Source organism: Juglans microcarpa x Juglans regia, chromosome 1S, assembly GCF_004785595.1.
Source record: "Juglans microcarpa x Juglans regia isolate MS1-56 chromosome 1S, Jm3101_v1.0, whole genome shotgun sequence".
Taxonomy (NCBI): domain Eukaryota; kingdom Viridiplantae; phylum Streptophyta; class Magnoliopsida; order Fagales; family Juglandaceae; genus Juglans; species Juglans microcarpa x Juglans regia.
This window is the reverse complement of record NC_054595.1, coordinates 24105809-24128707: the sequence shown is the minus strand read 5'-3', so window position 1 is coordinate 24128707 and position 22899 is coordinate 24105809. Positions and strand designations below refer to the sequence as shown.

The window sequence follows — 22899 nt, the reverse complement described above, 5'->3', positions numbered from 1 at the left end:
ATTCTTTGAGTAATGGTACACGCATAATCACTTTTATAACTATATATTTTAAAATAAGATATTTAAATAAAGTAATGTTAACTTTATAATTTATTTTATAAAAATATTTTTCATTTGAAATATAAATTTATATATTATTATAAAAATAATTGTAGATCTTTCATTTTTATTTTAAAAGACTTTGTGTTTGGTTATCGAACCAAACTCAAATCATTTCAAACTAATCATTGGTGAGACTCACTATTTTTTCAATTTTTTATAAAAAAATTAAATTAATCTCAACCTACTTCATACATTTAAACTTAAAAGGTGAAATTCATCTTAACTTACAAAAATTAAACTCATCTTAATAAAAGAGTAATGATATACCCACAACATTTTATACAACATATTGTATAATAATATGTTAAATGAGAAATATCTTTATAAAATTATATTATTTTTATAAGATATTTTATAAAAATACTTCTCATTTAATACATTATATAAAATATTGTGAATAAATCGTTTTCCATCTTGAAAACCTAAATAAGTACCTAAAGACAACCCTGCTAAACCCTTACAACGCGCCTTAAACCAAGGGATGCAGTCTCCCCATTCATTTTAAAATCGTAATAATAAATAAATAAATAAGCCCTTGGAGCGCCGGCCCCACCGTGAAACATTCGGGGTCCGCAATCGGCGCACGATCCCATGAACAAAAAGACAAAGTTTGCCCTTTGATTTCCTCTTTTTTCTATCACTAATATTTTTATATTACAAATTTTAAATAAAAAACCATTTCTTTAATTGTTGTTTTTTATTCAATGACTGGTGGGTTATTGGGTCCCATGAGAGATACACCACTTCAATGTTTATGCTTTGCTTGTTAAGTTGGGAATAAAACGCTGAGCAACTCCACTACATATGCTTTACTCTTTTGTTAGTAGCTCTGACACCCCAAAGGAAAATATTCGGTCTATAAAAGGATCACGTAAAAATAAAATAAATAATATTACATATAGTCGTAAAGTGTATAAATATTATATAGTTACTTTAAAAAAGAGTACAATCTACTATTAAAAATTTAATTTTTTTCATATGAATTTCATATTTATTCAATTTTTTAAAATTATTATATAATACTTACCCACTCATGACTCTAATTATCATTTCTCAACGTCAATAATACAAGACAGTTGACACTATTATTGCTTGGAGTCATTATCTTTCAAAAATTGGAGGATTTATAATCTCAAGCTCTCCTGAACTGTATAGCCGAATGTTTCTTTTTTGGATTAATTCCTTTAACGCTTTGTTCGATGAGTTAGTTTTTGGACAAACTATTTGCAGGCAACGATGAAGAAATCTCCAGTATACCCGAAATATGAAACGAGTGCTTTCGGGGGCGATGGAATATTTGATCCTCATGTGGACTTTTCTCAGGTGATTGTTTCTAATTAATTCCTTGTTCCCGTCAATTTCCTGTTGTTGCAGAAGAATTAAAAGGTTGAATCTTGGTCAGTGGATGATATTGTTTCTCTTTTGTCCCCTACTCTTTTGATTTAGAACTTTTAGACTGTCATTGTTAATCATCTATATTTTCATAAAATGGCTTCTACAGCACATGCAGTTTTCTGTGCGTATATGACATTTTTTTTTAAAGATTTTTGTTGGATTTACGTTTGATCAGTTCTTGGAAGAAGCAAGGCACCACCACGGAAGAGTTGTAGATTTCCAGAGCTCACCACTTTATCCAGAAGAAAAAGGAAAGAAAAGATTGCCCAAAGACAAACAAGCCGGCAAGAAATCATGGAAAAACCATCTGATCTTTTCATGGTGGAAAACTGACAAAAAGAGCGAGCCTCGAGGGAAATCGACAAGTAGTCCTTACATGAATTCTCTTCCAAAACGGCATCTTGTTTCTGGTCCGATATATGGCAGTGGCAAGACCAAGAACAATGATGGCAGGCACCGGCGCCCGTCATCCGGACCTCTCACCGGTCTTTTCAACCCCACAATTAAGAGAGTGGAGAATGAGATACCTTACATGTGTCTCGACGAACTAGATAGACGTCAAGCCCTTCAAACCTATGGCCCTGTTTACCTGGTAACTTAGTGCATGGGAATCATGGACATCAGCAACGACGAGCTTGAATGTGGTGCATCTGCATTTTCCACATTAAAATGGTCATTGATCTTGTTGCGAAATTGGGTGAAATTTGAGGCCGAGATATACTTTCTGGACATTTTCCGTGATTCCATTTAATAGTTTCTTTCTATTTTTTATTTATTTTGGAATATTTTTAAATAGAGTTTTGAAGAGAGCTGCATAAATTTAGAAAATAATGCCTGCTTTTGTTGCTGATATGTGGCAGAAAACAAAATTTGTAGTCCCTCGAAAGATGTGTAACCTAACATGTCATGATCAAGCAAGCTTGAGGACGTACGTGGAGAAACAATTTTTTTTTTTTTTACGAGAAATATTTTAATTATCAATAAATTACATAAAATTAAATTTATAAATTGACGTTGTTTCATTTAATTCGTCAGATTATAAACATACTTTTATTATAAAGTAAATATAACAGATCATATAAAATCACGTCAGCTTGTGAGATTGTTTTTATATAATCTCTTTGCGAAATAGTCTTTTTTTGGCTATTGAAATGATGTGCATGGAAATAATAATGAAAAATACTACTTTACCTACTTTATTTGCCTTTTTATTTTGACGCCTTATATATTTTAATTTTTTATTTAATAATTAAGAAAATAACTATTAGTGTATAAATATTTTTTTAATATTTTTTAAAAATATTTAAAAATAATAAAAAAATATGAATAAAAAAATTGAAGTAAAATAAATAGAAAATTAAACTGGTGATAAGATGGAGCGGTGTACTCTCTGAGCGGCAGAACCAGTCAATCATAATTGTAAGAGCATGAGCATTGACTTCATCAAAATTATCTTCAAAATTTGATGAAAAGTACATGTTTTTCATAAATTCATAACCTCTCTATCCATAATCCCACATTGGATTAGTCATTGGATTCATCAAAATATAATATGATATTATTTTTTTAATAATAATTTTTTTTATTTTTATTTCATATTTTACAATTACACTAACCATATGTACATTAATAATTTAATTTGATATTTAAATTATTGTTTCTTAACTAATTTTTTTTCTCAACCTAATTACCCAACAAACACATTTCACAAATTAATTTTCAAATCTAAACTAATAATCTTCTGTATTTTGTAATAAAATAATATGATAGATTTATGAATAGTGAATCTTCAAATATAAAGATGAAACTAAATTTCCTTTAACTCAAAATTTGAGATTTGAGTTTTGAGTTTTACCGAATCTAATACCAACGTCTTAACTCTCAATCTATTCAAATTTTAGACTTTTCTTTATTTTACCGAATCCGCTGCGAGTGCTCTAACGGTCCCTGATTACCCATCAAAACCAAAGAAAGAAAAAACCCTCTACAATTGTCCTGGAATGTCTCATTCTTCCTATCTTCCCTCTGTATTCGATTTATACGCACTGTATTATCCTCCGCAAGTTGTTTTTGCATGTTTAGTTGTCAGCAACGGTAATAGAAAAAGTAAAAATATAAAATAAAATTAATCATACGTTGACGAAATTAGAAAATATTTTATTTCAGATAATAAGTAAAATACAATATAAAAATACGTCGCCATAGAGAAAATATATAATACAATATATAATAATAATAATAATAATTCTTAAACAACGGATCGAGTCGGATCAAGTCCAAACGGGTCAAAATTTTTTCAAAGGTTTTGTCCAAACCTCCGCTCCATAACTCAAATCTTATTGAGAATCCACCAAAAAATCATAACCAACCCTTGTCGAATCAGGTAATCAAATTCAACCGCTACAAACACAACGTCTAGGCTACACACATAGAGGCCCAGCAATTGTCACTCACCAACTGCTGAGAAAAGAGTGTTGTATGCACTTTCTATATTGTGGAGACTTGCTCGGCAGTACTGCTGATTGGATCTCAACATTAAATACACTATTGTAATCTATAATCATCAAACTATAGAAACTTTCTGAATAAAAAAAAATTAACTAGACGGTCATGACAAATCCTTCAAAATCCGAACCTACGAGCGAAAAGAAATGGCCTGATTCCTGTGAAGAGCAGCTAAATGAGAATACAAGACAGTCATACTTGAAAGGAGTCAATTGTCTGTGGGCAACAATAGCATTGTGACAAGCGCATCCCAAGAACAGGCGCCCGTTTTCACTCCACACCATTTGCTTCAAGCTGCTCGAAGGTCTTATAATCTTGTTTGGTTACGCGATGAGATGAGTTTCGTTCAAAAGTTAAATAAGATATTATTATAATATTATTTTTATTTTAAGATTTAAAAAAAATTAAATTATTTATTATATTTTATGTGTAAATTTAATAAAATTGTAATGATTATATTTGATGAAATGAGATAGTTTTGTAGTCAAATCAGAAATTAAGGGTGTGTGTGGATGTTGAAGTGAGTTGAGTTGAGTTGTGATAATAAAATATTGTTAGAATATTATTTTTTAATATTATTATTATTTTAAAATTTGAAAAAGTTGAATTATTTATTATATTTTATATTGAGATTTAAAAAAGTTGAAATGATGAGTTGAGATGAGTTTGGTAACCAAACGCACCATAAGTGTATGAAACTTCGAGCTGATGATGCATGGGTCCAATTACTCAAAGCTATGTATTGATCATGTAAATGCTACTTTTTTCTGTTCTTCACATGCAAATTTGCAAACTTCAAATGAGCAATGAGATGGGGCAGGGGTGCTGTTGATATTAATCAACGAGAAAACAAGAATGCATCATAACCCCTCTGCTTGTCCGCCCTCTCTAAAACCCAGATACCTATTTTACTTTCATGACAATATGGGCATTTCAAATAAAAGAAAAAACTGTTCACTTCTGTTCCAAGACAGATACAAACTTCATGTATAAAACAAGAGATTCAGATCGTTGAGATAGCAACCTCGAGCTCCTAAGTATCTATGTCAAGATCAAGAATAAAAGAACATTGAAGAAATTAACCCTGGGGGATCTCTCCCAAAAGAAGTAGCAACTTTCAAGGATGGAAGAACCGGACTCCAATCATCTCTTCCAATAATCTTGAGCTGATTTCTCAGCAATACTCTGTACTAGCCGCGATATGTTCAGTCTAACTATTAAGGGACTTGCTATCTAGCTACCTGCTTGCTCAACATCAACAGAACCGGGAGTACGAGGACTTGTCCTTCTATCCCTGCTCAAAAGCCTCTTCAATGACCTGAGTCTTGCAGTCATCGGCGACTTTGATTCCTCCTCGGCAAACCTGCTTACCGAAGGAGACAACGATGACAAGTTATCAGTCTGCCTTGGAATATCGATCACCAGCATTCCGTCGGTCGGTCTACTACTACCAGCTGCTGACGAAGAAGATGGTGGACAAGGAGGGCATTGAGAAGGACCTTCGTCCAAACAAGCGCCCCTAGAACTTACCTGAGTCTGGTTTCCCCAAAACAAGACGTTTGTGGGGAAATTCGGAGATTCTGTGGAATACCCAGCAACTAAGTTCTCTCCTGATGACTCGAAATCCTCTGCTAACTCAGCACTAGTATCGCTGCTGGAATTGGAGCTTTCAGGAGCAACTGGGTTCCGGCAGAGCGGACAGGTGGAGTGGGACTGGAACCACATATCGATGCAATCGACATGGAACCCATGATTGCATTTGGGGAGCAGCCTAGCTTTCTCTCCTTGCACTAGATCAGAGAGGCAAACCGCACATTCCAACCCTTCTTTGAAATCATTTGGATTGAATATCAATACGGGGAGTGAGCGGAGGGCAAAGGGGTCGAGCCCTCTTCGAAGGGTGGCGGAGATCGCCGGTTCTTGGCCGGGGGCGAAGACGAAGCGGCGGCGGCGGCGGCGGGATGAGCAGAAGGGTTGGCTTCATCAATGCGCCACCAGAACCATTTGGCGTAGAGATGGAGGAAAAGGACAAATACCACAACAAGGACGAGCACTATTATGGCTACCACCATTATTTTTCCTGTTAGTTCCACGGCCGGTGAGTTGTCCAATGCCGATCGACTCGGCCTAGAGGAATTCTCCATGCTCGTCTATCAAAGTTCCTGCGGAATATTTTTTTCTTCCCACAGCAATGTATCAGCTACTCAAGATTCACTCGAAACCCAACGCAAATTCGGATTCCCAAAACTCAGAAACTCGAAAAAAAAGGGGACTAAAACCCAAATGGGATTTCTCTTAGAATTGTCAAAACTCAGTGGTAAAAACTAGCCAGGACTCGTGGGTGATGAATGAATGAGCTTTATATAGATTCTAGAAGTAGAAAGAGAATGAGTAATGGGAAAGAGGAAGAGGAAGTTAGACCTGTTCTTCGGGTTGAGGAATAAGGTAGGCAAAGACGCGAGAGTTTTCAAAGAAGTAAACCAAAAGAATCCTCCACTTCAGACTCAAAGACTTGACTTTTTTTAGAACGAGATGAATGGAGGCCGAGGAGGAAGAAGAAAGAAGAAGGGGGAAAGCACGCGACGGCGATGAAACGCAACAGTTGATGAGGAAAAAGCAAAATGGTCGCTTTCCTCGCGCCGTTACGTGTCTTCTCGGCGCTTTCCCTCATGACTGGTGTTATGGCCAAATTCTCTCTCTCTCTCTCTCTCTCTCTAACCCATTTTCACTTCAGATTCTTCCCTTTGGTTTTGGTACCCCTCTATTCATACGTACACCCATTTTTTTCTTCGGATTCATTTGTTTTTATAGATGAAATAAAATGAAATGAGATTAAAATTAAAAAATTAAATAAAATATTATTAAAATATATTTTTTAATATTATTTTTATTTTAAAATTTGAAAAAATTAAATTATTTATTTTATTTTATATAAAAATTTAAAAAAATTATAATAATAAAATAAAATAAAATGAAATGTTTCTTGAAAATAAACGAGTCTTAGATTTGACTGTAAATTTGTCTTGTTGTGACAAAGATTATGAGTAATTACATGTTAGATTTTTTAATTGTAACTCTCTTTATTTGGATTTTACTACTTAAATTTAGGCTAACTTTGTATAGTAAAATATCTCAGATCATCTATAAATAATAATAAAAAGAATTAATAATAAAATATTAAATAAAAATGACTAATAATAAAATATAAATAAATAATAATAAAATAATAAATATCAATAAAGGATATAAACAATATTAATATTAGTATGAATTGACGTTAATGCATCGTAACTCAAACATTCGGCAGAGATAAAAGGGTTGTTCAAATTCAATACTATCAATTTTATTAAAAAAAAAATACATGCATAGCATACTCTAAATATTTAATAAAAGCCAAAGGCATTGGCATAACCCCCAAATGTATCAAAAAAAATATTTAATAAAATACTATAAATTTTATTTCCTATGTGCTCTCTCATTTTATATGGGAAGTCTAGAGGCTAAAAAAAAAAAACAAAATAGGGAATTATGGGAAAGCGTGGCCAAGATTTCAAAGGATTGAGTGAATAATTTCAAGACAATTAGAAATAGGAATAATGAGAAAGTGAGTAGAGTGGGGTCATTGTCACATGCCTTATATTTTACCATTTTTTTTTAACACAAATCTCGACATTATTAATAATTAGCCCTCTTTTTTAATAATAAAAATAATAATAAAGGAAAAGAACTGATTTATCATATCCCGTGGAATACGCAAATTAACACCTGCTCCTGACCTTGATGTACAATGGACAACAATTTCGCTCCTTTCATTTTTTTCGAAAAAGATAATTCTACCATCTCTTTTATTTGTTAGGACCCTTTTGTCCCAAACTTTATACAACTACTTTTTTCTTTTTTTCCCCTAAGCAAGCAAGTGATAAAAAAAAAAAAAAAAAAAAAAAAATTGATTTTTACGACCAATTTTATCCATGTTTTACAAAGAGGATGATGTCTTAAAAGACAAAAATAAGTTATTCGTAAAAAATTATGAATAATGGAACCATCGCTAGTATCGGTGGATTCTTCGCAAAAAATAATGAGAGTGACGGGTGCATTGTTGCTTGTTGTCTTAAAATAATTTTAGAAAGATCCTCAGACTATTCTTCAAGATCACGATTTAGGAAAAAATGATAACATAATGAAAAATCTGACATCGAGTGGACTGATCTGCTGACCATCGGCATTTTCACGCTCCTGTGATGGCACGTGGCAGCCACACGCCAAAGGGATGGAGACTGGGTGGCCCCAATTTGGAAGTTGTCGGCGAGACGAAACTGCTGGTATGGTGCGTGTAGCCATCGAAAGTGTCGTTCTGAGGCAGCGCATGGGGAACATGAGCGAAACAAGCTGCACATGAGGGTCATGCGTAGACCTTTTTGGCGCAACTCCGCGCTGTCCCAGTAGATCAGCGGCTGTAGGATAGGGTGGTGGGGAGCGTGTAGGCGGATGGCAGCCGAAAAGCAGCAAATCTGACCAAAACAGAGCAAGTGAAGGGAGGAGGAAAAAAACACTACCTTAAAAGTGTATATACAGTACAGAAATGGAAATGGGGAAGATAGGAGGGTGAGAGAACCCTCCTCTTTGGCAATGGCTCTCAAGGAAATGGGTTTATTCTAGGGAGAATGTAGATGTTCTCTCTCTAAGAATTGGCTTCCTAACTTTTTATACAACTACTTGACTATATGGGTGTACACGAATTGAAGAAACTTATCATAATTGCTTCAGACTGATCGTCAGAATACAGAATCTGTCGAAACCGACATAAAATCGGTCAGTTGGCAGTAGAATTATGTCAAAATCATCGTCGGATGGTTAGGTCCCAATTTGAAGCTGAATCAATCGACACTAAACCGATCAATTATATAAATTATATATTTTTTAAAAATTATACATATACAAAATGACACATTGTTTTGGAACGTCAGTTTGGAAAAAAAAAATATAATTGAAATGACGTTGTTTGATCCGTTTGATTTTAAATCAAAAGGTGTCGTTTTGAATTGAGATCGTCTTCTTCCCCTCCCTTGTTCTTCTCCAATTCTTAGTTTTTCTCTCCCTCTCTACTCTCTTAGATGAACCTCATTGTTAGGGGGATTAAGAACCAACCGAGAATCTCCAAAGAATTGTCGGAGTCCATATGGTCAGTATTTCTCTTTCTCATTGAGTACGTTCACGGTCGATTGTTCCATACAAATCCTCTCCATCGGTCGGCGACAATTTTGGTAAAAAAATCGAGCTGATAGTGTCGGTTTTCACCCCTACTTGACTATGCAACAAATTTATACATATCATATTCAATTTCTTATTCTAAAGATCTTACTCATATAACATAATTTAATTTATAAGATTCAAATTTTAAAACTCATCATATAAATTAAACTATAATATGTGAATGATGTGTGATATAGAGACTTCAGGATAGAGTTATTCCAATTTCTTTTTATCGGATTTGGCCTTGGAATCTAAAATGACCAATTGGTTTTTTGTTACAAGCATAAGTAATTTTGTTATAAGCATAAAATTATTAGATATAAGTTTAGATCAGCGTGTAGATTTTGTATTGTTCTATTTAAAAATAAAATTTCTATCTTAAGAAAATAAAATTTTCAAGTGAATTTCATTTTTTTCACAAGTAGACAATGCAAAATTTGTACGACTTAAATATTGCACGAATTTTTTTAAGCGAAAAGAAGATTAAAATCTTCATCTTCGTAAAGAGAACTAAGATGACAAAGTTATATCCTTTAAAAAAAAATAAAAAAACGAAGTTATAAAGCAGGACCCATCTTCTCAAGATTCGAGATTTTGTTTAAATTTGATTTTTTTTTTACCATCCAATCACATAATTGAAGTAGATTTGATAACCATAAATTGTATTTGATGTAAATTTGTAAAATTTAAAATTTGAAATTAAATTATGATATGTAAATATTTTAGTAAATAGATTATTGAATAATATTAAAAAGAAAATTTCTTCTCATCAACTATTATTCATCATTTCACATCCCATATCTTATAAAAAATACTCTTATATTTTATAAAAAATACCTCGATATCTTATGAAAAAGTTATAGATATAAAGTGTAAGAATAAATAGTAACTGATAGATGGTAAATTCTTATAGAAAAAAAATGCCATTAGATTCTTGCATATGTCTCGATAACTTTGCAATTTTCTTTTTCTTTTAAAACGAGAAAACATAATGATTTTCAGGGATTTTAATGTTGTTCAAATTCATAGACTCCACGTCATTGTTGCCTCAATTTTGGGCTTTTAAGCCAAATATTAATATGGAATTAGCACGTATATCTATATATATATATAGGTAAGAAAATATAAACAAAGACACAATGATTAATAGGGAATGATTTTTTTGAAGTCATGATGCCCATTGATGTTAGTTCGGTAGAAGCACAGACATAAACATGTACGAGTGGCACCGCCACAACTTTTTACCCCCCTAGCTTTTTGATAAAATGCCTGAAAGAGAGGAGCACAAAATAAAAATACAAACTGCTGCATCTTTGATTTGTTTATGGATTGAGAAAGAAATGCTGCATTCTACTGCTACGAGGCACGCAGAAGTCACTGACTCATTATGCCGCGCCGCATGGCTTTCGTATTTTAAAAATAAAATATTTTTTATTTTATTTTTGCAGTTCTGATTGGGCTGCTAATGACAGTTGATACTGTGGTAACAACATACGAGTAATGCACTCGATGTAGATGAATTCTGAAAAGCTGAACTCAATTTACAGTAGAGATCAAATAATGAAATACTTGGATTATCTATGCAACAGTTTCATCCAAAATCAAGAAAGATGGCCAGTGTAAGCTCTGGGGGTAAAGGATTTTCTATCCAACTACAAATACTCTTGAGATAGAGAGCAACATAGAAGTATGCCTATGATTATGTCATTGATTGGTTGGAAGAGGGGCGACTGTCTTCCTACAGAGAGGGCATGAAAACATCTCAATCAAGAAAATAACTACTTATCAAATACTTTAGAACCTGATCTGTTGGGCTTCTATGTGTAGTCTGGTTACGCTTGTGACGGCTTAGTTTGATGATCCGATCCGACAAGGATCTGTTGCCATTTTTTTTGTAGAATTTGAATGAGACTTGGCTCTTAATTCAACCCAATGTTAATTAAGATTTACTGTATATTGTATTAAACTCATGTAATGTCATCGTATTGTATCTTTAATTATCATCTAAATATAATCCTATGTAGTTTCATGGACATTAGTACGTTTGCGAACTATGTAAACTTTGTGTCATGTGTGATTGATTCTACTTTTTTTTTTAATTTTTCTGTTATTGTTAATTCTAACATGATCAACCAACCGTTAACACGCTTATTATTTCTCTTTCCACATCTAAATCGGGAGGCATTTTTGGATAAATTTGGTGGCAACCCTTGTAGACTTTCTAATAATTGACTATTAGGAGAGTCGATAAAGTTGAAAAATAGTTGAGATTAAGGCTTCGTTTGATTTTACAGTTCATGTCGACTCATCTGATCTAATTATTATAATTTTTTATACAAAATATAATAAACAATTCAATATTTTCAAATCTCAAAATAAAAATAATATTAAAAAATATATTTTAACAATATTTTATTTAACTTTTAACTTTTATTTCAATTCATCTCATCCCAACTAATAAAAAAAAAAAAGTTGTGCGCTGCCATTCAGATTAACGAAAGAATACATGTGTGTCAGCGGCACTTCTGTTTGTTCTTGGTCAACTTGTTCAGAGAACATGCATTGGGCTAGTTGTTGCTATGTTAACTAATGCACATAATTCTTTCTAGCATGCATTTGCGTCGAGGTGCCCAATCGTCCATTCAAACATTTGACTATAGCACTTAGGCACAACTTCCTTAATTATGCATGTTTTCTTCCCCTTTCTTTGGTTCAAAAATGGGAATTGTGTAAGTGAATTAGCAGCATAAATTGAAAAAATTGTATTGTGGGAATGTGAAAGAAATGAAAAGTTGTCATATTGTTGTGTTAAGAAACGGGATCACTAATTTGATCAAAGTTGTACAGACACTGCTTTGTCAAGAAGGCAAATCATATAGACTGGTCTAGTTTGAGTATTGAGAATACTTTAATATTCAAAGTACTATTCTCAGAATACTCGAGAATACCTCAATACCTTAGGTATTCTCAAAATATCTCACTACTATTTATTTTTTTATTATTACTTTTTACAAATTTTTTACTACTATTTAATATTATATCATTATTTTTTTATTAATATTCACAAAATATCTGAGAATATCTTACTATCCAAATGTAACTTATTTAATATTTAGCCTTAAAAGTTATGTGAAATATTTTCTTTTTATGAAAACCATTTTGGTTTTTGTATTTGGTTAATAGAACCTTGGCAAATGATTAAAAGGATTTTTTTTTCGAGAAAATAGATATATTTTCTCCGTGTTTAAAAGATGTTTAAATTGAAATTGAAATTCTTTTCAAAAAATGTCCAAGAGTTTCTGAAACCAAACATACCAAATTCCACCGGTATATATATTATTGGATCTCATTTATATTTATTCCATTTTACTGACCTAAAAACCAAATGAAAATGATCTGATCGGGTATAAAGTATGAAGTGTCCTTCAAATTCATAATCATTTTCGTTTTAGAAATATTTTAGTCATAAAAAATTTTTTAAAATATAAATTCTATGATTAGATATAATATATTAAATTAAAAAATTATTTTTATTATAATATAAATCTAATATGTCATACTAAATCATATTAATTTATATATTTATTTTTTTGATATTTTTTTGTGAACGTGACGCTTGTCTTTTTATTTTCTCTACGTGGACCTTAAAAGCAAAAAGATAAAAGACTGAGCACTGCCGGAAAGGCCTGCAATTCCTAGGTACGTTACATAGCCAGCCCACGATGCTCATGGGTTGGCCTACCTCCTAAAATATCAAAGGTTTCTCTGCTCTCTAGTTTTATTGGTCTTTGTATTGGGATTGTGGCCTGCGATAGCGTCGCTGTTTCGTTATCCCGCGCCTGCATACTGTGTGGCTCTCTCGCAGCGTTTCTTTTGGAGCCACCCAGATTGTGTTTTTGCCGGTGGCCATCGTTTCGACAAGGAGAGAAGGAACGAGTGTTATCCCATGTAAACGAAATGCTTACTTAACAAATGCTATGCAGTCTCTACATTTCACCGAGCTATTGACATTAAAGTCTGGATTTGGCTGAATGAGCCTCCATGCCTTTACTGGGTACTCCCCCTCTCCTATACTTTATATGGTTGCTCTTCCATCTTTGTTTTCTTTGTTTGTTTTTGTTTTAATCTGCAATCTCAATTATTACGTTCGATTTCTTGTTATTTCTATTCAATAAATTTTCTTTTTTTTTTCCCCATTTAGTTGAAAACCCAGTTTATTGTATTGTTCATTGTATCATGTCACTAGAGTATGCCCAAGAGGCTAGGTTTCAAGCGTTGTTTTCAATTTCATCTCCACGAGTTGCTCTTAAATAAAACCAGAAACTTCATTTGTTGGTTATATGATGATGCCACGTGCTCCTCATAATTTAATACCTCATACAGCAACTGAATGTAGAATATGCAGTGTTCTTGCAATCCTCTCGGAGATAACCACTGAGATTGTTATGTTTGTATCTTTTGGTAGAGATTGCTACTGCGCAGCCTGCCTTGCAAAGCCATTTATGTGCGCTCAGGGCTCAAAACCATATTCATGGTAAACTTTCATCAATTCCCATTACCTTTGCCAACGATAAAAGACTGTCCGGTGCTTGGATATGCTTTGGTCTCTCTAAAGAACTAAACTTCAATGTGAGACACTTAGAGGTGCGGAGGGGTAGATTCCTGATCAAGGCAGTCGCTACTCTTGAACCCAAGGGTTTGGTTCAGAATAAAAATGGACAGAAGCACTGCAATGTTTCACAAGATGTTGTCAATTCAAGTATACCGAAGATGGAACCCAAGTTTTCAAGTGAAGAAGGGGAATCTGACGAGAGAGAGAGGTTGAGAAGATCGAGAATATCCAAAGCAAATAAGGGAAACAAGCCATGGAACAAAGGCAGGAAGCACAGTGCTGGTAATAATATATTTAGAGATCACGTCTTCTTGTTTTATCAGTCTGTTTCCATTATTTGATGTACCTTTACTAAAATCTTCATATAATGCGCAGAAACAATTCAACGGATCAGAGAGAGGACAAAACTTGCAATGCAGGATCCTAAGGTGATGTCATGTAAGAATAATTTTACACGTTCCTTTGAAATGACCTTAGCATGTTTAGAATGAAGAGATTATATTCGTGGATCCTTTGCTCAATTTTTGAGTCTTGATCTTCAGATGCACCTGTTTCATCAATTAAATGAATAATGGGACCATATACTTATCTTATGGCACACATGGAGGGTGAATGGTGATTGGTCATTAGTACAAAACGTTTTTTTTAAACGTTAGAATATGAACTGTAATGAATTGGTAAGTGAAAAATGTTGGGAAATTCTGCTGTCACTCTTTTAAGTCCCTGCCGGTGACTCTGAAAATCCCCCTTACCCTTTTTGCTTTGCTACTGGTGTGAGATATAGGGATGCATGGCACTTTTGTTGGCCTTCCTTAAATTCCTTTCAGTGTACTTCTGATCTGGAGAATCTATGATGATATCAAATGCTGGTGTCAAAGCATTGCATGTATCTAACAACTGTCATTGAATAAATTGAGTTTTCTTTCCCCACTGCAATGAGATTTCCAGGTTAGTTATAAAATCCGATGCAGAAGCTAATTCTTTAGGTTGGTTAAGGAGTTAGTGGCTGTTTGATATTCAATGGTAGACTCAGTACCTGATCAGTGTACACACTTCAATAAAGCGTAAGCAGTTAATTCTCCAATTTCCCATAGAATCTCTGGGGCTTTCCATCATAGTACCCTTGTAAATTGGAATATGCTTTTTTGAGCTGGTAGTTTCATTAGGCCAATGATATTTTAGATGGCCAAACCAAAGGGTGGGATATCAATGGCACGATTTAGGCTCTTAGGCTTTTGATGAGCACAAGAGAAGATGTTTTCTAATTATCAGTTTTCATAAAATACAGTTCATTTGGGCAAAATTGGAATTTCTTATTTCTTAATGAAATTTGACTGTGCAGGTCAGAATGAAGTTAAGTAACCTTGGACATGCTCAGAGGTAGGTCTTATGCCGTCTTGTTTATTTGTGTTTTAATTTACAATGAACATTTCCTCTTGTAATTCTTGCAAACTCCCCAGTCATCTAAAGTACTGTAATAAAGTCCTTATTTAGCTTATATTAGGGTCTTCATGACTATGGGAGAAATTATGAGTTCACGAGTGTGTTTTCATAATATCCCCTTCATATCATTACATAATTTTTTGTACTTCATGTTCTTTCTTTTTGCTGATTGTACAGCAAAGAGACGAGGATGAAAATTGCAGTTGGAGTACGAATGGGGTGGCAAAGGCGACGTGAGAAGCTGATTGTGCAGGAAGGTTGCTGCTTTGAGTGGCAGAATCTAATTGCAGAAGCAGCTAAACGAGGCTTTGTTGGTGAGGAAGAGCTGCAGTGGGGTTCCTACAAGATCTTGGATGAACAGCTCAAGGCTGAGTGGTTAAAGAGTGTTGAACAAAGGAAGATAATGCCTAGGCCAAAAGGTAGCAAGAGAGCACCCAAGTCCTCTGAGCAAAGGAGGAAAATTTCAGAAGCAATCTCTGCAAAATGGGCCGATCCTGTAAGTAGACAGAATGGTATCAAGAAGAAGTTGCATGATTCATGTTTTTTGCATTAACCTTGCTAGGCATGTCCTACCTTGGAACTTATGGATTATTTCTTGAAGGTCATGACTGCTCTATCTTGGAACTTAAAACAATGTAGGAAGAGAGTGGTCGTATTATCCTTAAAAATGAAGTGCCAGGCGTAAAACTTGGTCCATACCATAACATCTCTATTTCATCATGACTTCTCAAAACAAAATGCTTTTTTTTTTTTTTTTTAAAGGACTACTCCCAAAAAAACCCATGATACTTGGTGCATACCACAACACCTCTATAAATTAGAGGATTTCATGCACATTATTCATTGTTTTTTGCTAATCCTATGAAACTCAAGTGTGACGGCTGAGTTTCATTATAGTGTTCACATGTCCAAGTGAAAAGTAAGGCCCTTTAAGTTGGGAAACAGTTGTAGGAGTTGTATTTGCAAAATCCATTCTGAATTAAGTTGGTTCTGGACATGAAAAGTATGCTTAATAAATTTTCCTTTTTCTCCAACCTAAATCTGAAATATTCCCCATTTTGTGTCCAACATTGTCCAGCCTATATAAGGGGAATTAAAACAGTGGCTCAATATCCAACATGTCAATTGCATTTGAGCTCGACATCTATGAGTTATATACTTCATTTCTTCGAAGCTTATGTCCTACTAGAAATATGGTCCTCAATCATGGTACTCCTGTGTACTCTCTTGGCTTCGGACCTTATGTTCTGCTAAGGCCTTGTTTGGGTAATGAGATGAGATGAGAAATTCTCAAAACTTCCCACAATTTCTTTCCCAAACATCACTCAAACACAAAACACTTTTTAATTTCAAATCTTCAACCTTTTCATCTAATTATTATCCAATCATTATAGCTTTTACAAACTTCAAAACAAAACACAAAAATCAATACAACTTTTTCAAACTTTAAAATAAAAATTATATTAAAAAAATTATATTCAAACAATTTTAACTTTATAATATTTTTATTCAATTTTTTTCTATTCCTAAAACCCAATAAAACATCTTAATTCAAACCATTTCACTACTATTTACAGACTATTTTACTACTATTCAGAGAATTCTGAGATACTCCAAGTGTCCAAATGAGTCCTAAAACTTTGGGCTGCTTGGTCATGGTACTCCTGTATACTCCCTTGGGTCAATCATCTATGGTTAGCTGGTCAGTTTCAGCTCAAAACCTTGGGCTACTTGGACTGAATCTTCCAATTTTTCTTTGAAGCCAAGTTCCGCTTGACTCAACATGATGCTACTTGGTGGCAATTTTACTTCATAGTCATGCTTTGTGCTATTAGTTGTGCACCTGATCAATTTATTCTCCAAATTTGTATTTTCCTGCGTTTTACCAGGAGTACCGTGATCGGGTCTGCTCTGGCTTGGCTAAATATCATGGGATTCCACCTGGTACTGAAAGAAGGTCGAGGACAAGGCCAAGTGGTGGTACACGGATGTCTAGAAGAGACCCCACAAAGAAAAGAGCTGGTGAAATAAAAAATTCTTCTATGGGTGAGACTAAAATCCAAAAACAGCGATTAAGGTTGAGGAGGAATAGTGCACCCTCATACAAAGATCCCCTGGCAAGTTCTAAGCTGGAGATGATAAAAAACATTAGAGCAGAGAGAGCAGTTGCAGAAACAAAGAAAACTGAAGCAGTTGAACGAGCAAGGTAAGTTCATGTCTCTATTTTCACACTTAAAATTTGGTTAGTAAAGACCTATAAAAAAATGATTAGTAAAGAACCATTCAATTGAGAATAGAAGACATCTGTCCAGTAATTTAGCTGTAGAGGACAATTGGCCCACCAACTCATCACCTTGACTAGTTTATCACCTTGACTAGTTTAAGGGTCTGATTACTGCTGCCATTGCTTACCTGATCAAAGCTTAAGCATCATTACTCTTATATTACTGGTTGCCCAAAAAAGTAATGCTACCCATCTGCTAAGAAGGCTACGTATTTCTCATTCCTTTGATTGTTATTAACCTGGCTGCTTTAAAATTAATGAAAAATCTTCACTTTAACAATCTGCAGGCTTTTAATTGTTGAAGCTGAGAAGGCTGCCAAGGCACTTGAGGTTGCTGCAATGAGGAGCCCTATTGCTCGAGCTTCCCTGATGGAAACCAGAAAACTTATAGCTGAAGCAATTCAAACCATCCAATCCGTAGAGACTGGTCAGATCACTTCTCATGAGAATGGCGGATACCCTTCAGCGGCCTCAAATGGAATAACTAGCCTGGTTGAGAAGGATACAAGTTCAAAAATTGAAGTTTTAAACCAAACAGAGCTGAGAGAAGTGAACGGGACCCCATCTGTGCCAAGGGAGGAGGACTTCAACTTTAGCAAGTTCGCCCTACATGATTTTCGGAACAAGGAGGGAGAACTGCTCCCAACCAGCTTCAGCGGCGCTGACTCATCTGGTTTTAGTTTTGAGAGTCTAATGAAGCAATCATGTTCAAGGAATCACCATGAGCAGACACAACCAAATTGGAACAGCGATAGTGACCATGGGAGACAGCCGCTGCCAGTGCCAAATGGACACGAAGTTGAGTCCCCAAAAGAGGAAACACCGTCTGCATCGGTTACTATAACCAAAAAATGGGTTCGTGGAAGGCTCGTTGAAGTATAATGTATAATGCAAATTTAAATACAGCTTATGCTTCAGTTTGTGGAACATGGGAATGTATAATGCAATTCTTTATCACAGCTGCACAACCCAATAGCCTTTCACTGCTTGACACTTCTACCATTCTATGAAGTGAGATATGAGCTTCGATCCTAAATGTCTTGAGCAGATCCACATTTACACTCCATGATAGCCTGAAGAGTGGAAACAGACCTAAAGCAATTTGTAACTGAGAGAACGTTGTAATTATAAGTGAGCCATAGATTTATTTATAAATTGACCTATATTGATATGATAGGTAAAATATATAATAAAATTTTATAATTTAATATATCACATCAAATTATGTTAATTTATAAACATAAACTTTTTTAAAATTTGAGAGATAAAAAAAAAAAAAAAAAACTTTTAATACTAGTTGAAATAAGTTATATAATACAAATCTATTTTTCTATTGGGATCTAAATAAAAATGATGCCCTGAATGAGAAGTTATATATAATTCTTCCTTAAAAAATATAAGTATGGAATATTATTTGTCATCGTTTAAATCTTTATTTTCATCTTATCATCTTATATATTATTAAATTATTAAAAAATATTACCATTTACTTAACTCGTTACTTATATAAATAGAAAAATAATATTTATAATCGTAGAATGTTCTCGTATAATTTTTTTAAAAAAATAAATAAATATAAAATTTACAAATAATAATAATAATAATAATAAACTTAAAAACGGTTGCTTAACTGTTAAGCACTCATGCAACATTACTCAGATAAATAATATCCCGTCAGAGAACGACTGCAAAACGATGTTAACATTTTTAGTGGTTATAAGTCATTTTCCATCCTCCGATGCAAATGGATACCCCACCGGGCCACCGATGTCATTTTATTTCCTTCCATTCCTCGAGTCTCTTCCATTCCAATCACTCTTCATCTTCTCTCTCGTATCATAAGCACTCCGGCAATTCAAACAGTAATATTAGCTTCGACGTCCTCATTTAGTAATTCTGTATCGCCTTCGTCGGTCGGAATGTGATTTTTCCCGGGTACAGGGAGAAAAAAAAGTTAAAGCGACATGGAAAGAGATTCATTGGCGGACGATGAGGAAGACCGCCGGAACCTGATCGCACAAGACGAAGACGTCAAGCACCTCCCTTCCCCCACTCGCTCGGCCTTCCGCATTGACGAACTCCACTCGTCAATACGCCGCCGTTTTCGCCTCCACTTCAATAAGAGGTACCTACTCGTCATCCTCCTTCCTCTTCCCATCCTCATCCTCTACTTCTCCACCGACGTCCGCAACCTTTTCCCTTCTGACAGCAGATTCGATCACTTGCGCGAATCCGAATTGCGCGCTCTTTATTTGTTGAGGCAACAGCAATTAGGGCTTTTCAGTTTATTGAACAACTCTCATTTGGGAACCGAGAACCTTTCATTGGTACCCTCGACCGCATTGCTCGAAGATCTTAAATCCAACGTTCTCAAGCAGATTTCCTTGAATAAAGAGATTCAGCAGGTACTCTTGTCGTCCCACCGGTACGGGAACTTGTCCGAGTTCCAATCAGATTTTCAAGATCCTAATTTCGGGGGTGGTTATGGTTTTGGTAGGTGTAGGGAGGTGGACCAGAAGACGAATGAACGAAGAACCATCGAGTGGAAGCCGAAATCAAATAAGTACTTGTTCGCGATTTGCATGTCCGGGCAGATGTCCAACCATTTGATCTGCTTGGAGAAGCATATGTTCTTTGCAGCTCTACTCAACCGGGTTTTGGTCATTCCGAGCTCCAGAGTAGATTACCAGTATCATAGGGTGTTGGATATTGGACATATTAACGAATGCTTTGGAAGAAAGGTTGTTGTTTCGTTTGAAGAGTTCTCTGAGGCTAAGAAGACTCACATGCACCTAGATAGGTTTATATGTTATTTTTCACTTCCTCAGCCTTGCTATGTGGATGAGGAGCGTATCAAGAGGCTGAAATCGTTGGGAATTTCGATGGGGAAGCCTGAGCCTGCTTGGGTCGAGGATATTAAGAAGCCAAACAAGAGGACTGCTCAAGAGGTTCAGTCCAAGTTCTCCTCAGACGACAATGTTATTGCAATTGGAGACATTTTCTTTGCGGATGTGGAGCACGATTGGGTGATGCAGCCAGGTGGCCCCCTTGCTCATAAATGCAAGACGCCCATCGAACCGAGTCGTCTTATTATGCTTACCGCCCAGCGTTTCATTCAGACATTCTTGGGAAAGAATTTCGTAGCACTTCACTTCCGGAGACACGGCTTCTTGAAGTTCTGGTTTGTTATACGTTTTCCCTTTCCCACTTCATTGCTCAAATATTATGAATATGTGAAATTAGGTTTGACATCATGAAAATATGCAATTTTCTGATAGCTATGCATGTGTTGTAATTGTTCCTTCACATATTGATCGATCCCTGAACTTCTAATTGTTCTTTGCCACCTACATTTTACCCCCTTGCACAATTTATTTTCATCCAAAGGCAATCTGGTTCCAAAATATAATGCTTTAATTTCGCATTGTTGCCTACTATGTATGGTTATTCATCATATGCACGGCTTTTGCCAAGAAATCCTAGCTTATGAGTTTGCGAGGAAAGGCAGATGTATAATCTGAAAGCATTTGCTAGTGATTTGCATTTTGTTATATGCACATCTTTTTTGTAGATATTGCCATCACCTCCTTAGGCTGGACATGCCATTTATCCTTGCTGAAAGAGATGGAAATTCTGCGGTCTATAACTTAAATAGATTCTGTTTGACCTTCCGTTGGGTTGAGAATTGTCTCTGATATTTTGCAATCATACGACTGACGGAGTAGAGTTTTTTAATAATGTTTTGAGAAATAACGTTAAAGCAATATTTGTTCATGCTCCTATTAGAAGGAACAATATGAGTGATTAGATCTGGTGCGGCTTGTTGGTTTTGAGCAAATGTGGCTTTTATTTGCATATTGTGCATGCACGCGTTTGTGTTTACTTGCTGATAAAGACTTTAGCATCTCAGTTCCTCTAATAATTCTTGTTTAATTTTCTAGCAATGCTAAAGGGCCTAGTTGCTTTTTCCCCATTCCTCAAGCTGCAGACTGCATCACTCGAGTAGTTGAAAAATCCAGTGCATCAGTTGTATATCTTTCAACCGATGCAGCAGAAAGTGAAACTAGTTTGCTGCAGTCACTTGTTGTGCTAAAGGGGAAGCCTGTACCGCTTGTTAAAAGGCCTCCTCGTAATTCAGCTGAAAAATGGGATGCTTTGTTATACAGACATGGCCTTGAGGGTGACTCTCAGGTAAATTAGAGTAATTTTACATACAATCTTGAAGTGCGTAAATGCTATGTAATCACTTTAAAAAAGAGTGAGATCCACTATTAACAAATTATTATTATTATAGTTTTTTGTCCACGTGGATCCCATGTTTTATTCACTTTTTTCAAAGCGATTACACGACGGTTGTACAATTTACGGTTGCAAATATATTTTCTCAGTAAATTATGCTTCTCTTCTCCCATTCATACATCTCTTTTAGCTAAGGTGATACTGGTTGATGAATGATGGGAGGAACACGGAGAATTGACCCCAAACTTCTGACCCTGTGGGGATTGCATTTTCTACCAATAAACCAACCCCTTTGAGAAATGCATGATTTGGTTCTATGACCATTGGAGTATTTAGTACCTAAGTTTTGTACATCCTAGGTGTTGTAGATCTATTGGATGGTGAGTTGAACGATCCTGTTTGTATGGATTTTCATATTGAAGGTGGAAGCTATGCTTGATAAGACAATATGCGCCATGTCGAGTGCGTTCATTGGAGCCCCTGGATCCACTTTCACAGAGGACATTTTGCGACTCAGGAAGGACTGGGGTTCAGCATCTACGTGTGATGAGTACCTCTGCCAAGGCGAAGTCCCAAACTTCATTGCAGGCATGGAATGAAAGAAGACAAGACACACAAAACTGTCATGTTCTATGACGTGAGAGGCCATTTCTGTAGGCAGGCACCTGTGTCTCATGGTTTACCCCAAAGTTTGTTAATGTATTCATTCTAGTGTATGATAATATCATTTTTTTTTTTTTTTGGCTATTTTTTGATGACGTGTTAACCTCGGTCTGAATATATAACTCATCAGTGCGTGCCACTGCCAAATGGTGCTTGTAAATCAATCTACCCTTCTCTGTACGTCCGTGTTCTAATAAATTAGCACTTTATTAATTCCTATGTAATTAAAGAACTAGAAGATTAAATGATACTCTTCGTCGTGAATTTCTCATTTCTCGTAACACTAATTATGTAATTTAATTGGCTTCTTATTTCATTATTTTTAAGCTTGCCCTGTATCGTGGAGCGGTTTGCAAGCCAGTAGCCGGTCTGGATGTATTGAATTCATAAAATGGTGAAAAGA

The 22899-nt window shown here is 35.0% G+C and overlaps 3 protein-coding genes across 4 annotated transcripts; 2 read left to right on the top strand and 1 right to left on the bottom strand.

Annotated features, from left to right (window-relative positions):
* Nucleotides 1-4940: 4940 nt before the first annotated feature.
* Nucleotides 4941-6758, bottom strand: LOC121244210 (RING-H2 finger protein ATL3). Its single transcript, XM_041142235.1, is given in 2 exon segments — nt 4941-5963; nt 5966-6758. Coding segments are annotated over 2 exon segments (909 nt in total). The 5' UTR covers nt 6147-6758; the 3' UTR covers nt 4941-5235.
* Nucleotides 6759-13014: 6256 nt separating this feature from the next.
* Nucleotides 13015-18553, top strand: LOC121246622. The gene is made up of 7 exons (XM_041144815.1): nt 13015-13309; nt 13721-14149; nt 14243-14295; nt 15210-15247; nt 15488-15806; nt 17200-17516; nt 17882-18553. Exons 1-7 carry the CDS (start codon nt 13297-13299, stop codon nt 18474-18476), a joined length of 1764 nt encoding a protein of 587 aa, XP_041000749.1. The 5' UTR covers nt 13015-13296; the 3' UTR covers nt 18477-18553.
* Nucleotides 18554-19277: 724 nt separating this feature from the next.
* Nucleotides 19278-22746, top strand: LOC121246925 (O-fucosyltransferase 36-like). Of its 2 annotated transcripts, XM_041145250.1 has the most exons (4): nt 19278-19719; nt 19807-20775; nt 21536-21785; nt 22256-22746. In XM_041145250.1, the coding sequence occupies exons 1-4, from the start codon at nt 19559-19561 to the stop codon at nt 22430-22432; spliced, it is 1557 nt and encodes a 518-aa protein (XP_041001184.1). In that variant the 5' UTR covers nt 19278-19558; the 3' UTR covers nt 22433-22746. The 2 variants fall into 2 exon arrangements, with proteins under 2 accessions (XP_041001184.1, XP_041001183.1); XM_041145249.1 differs by having other exon boundaries at nt 19279-20775.
* Nucleotides 22747-22899: the final 153 nt, after the last annotated feature.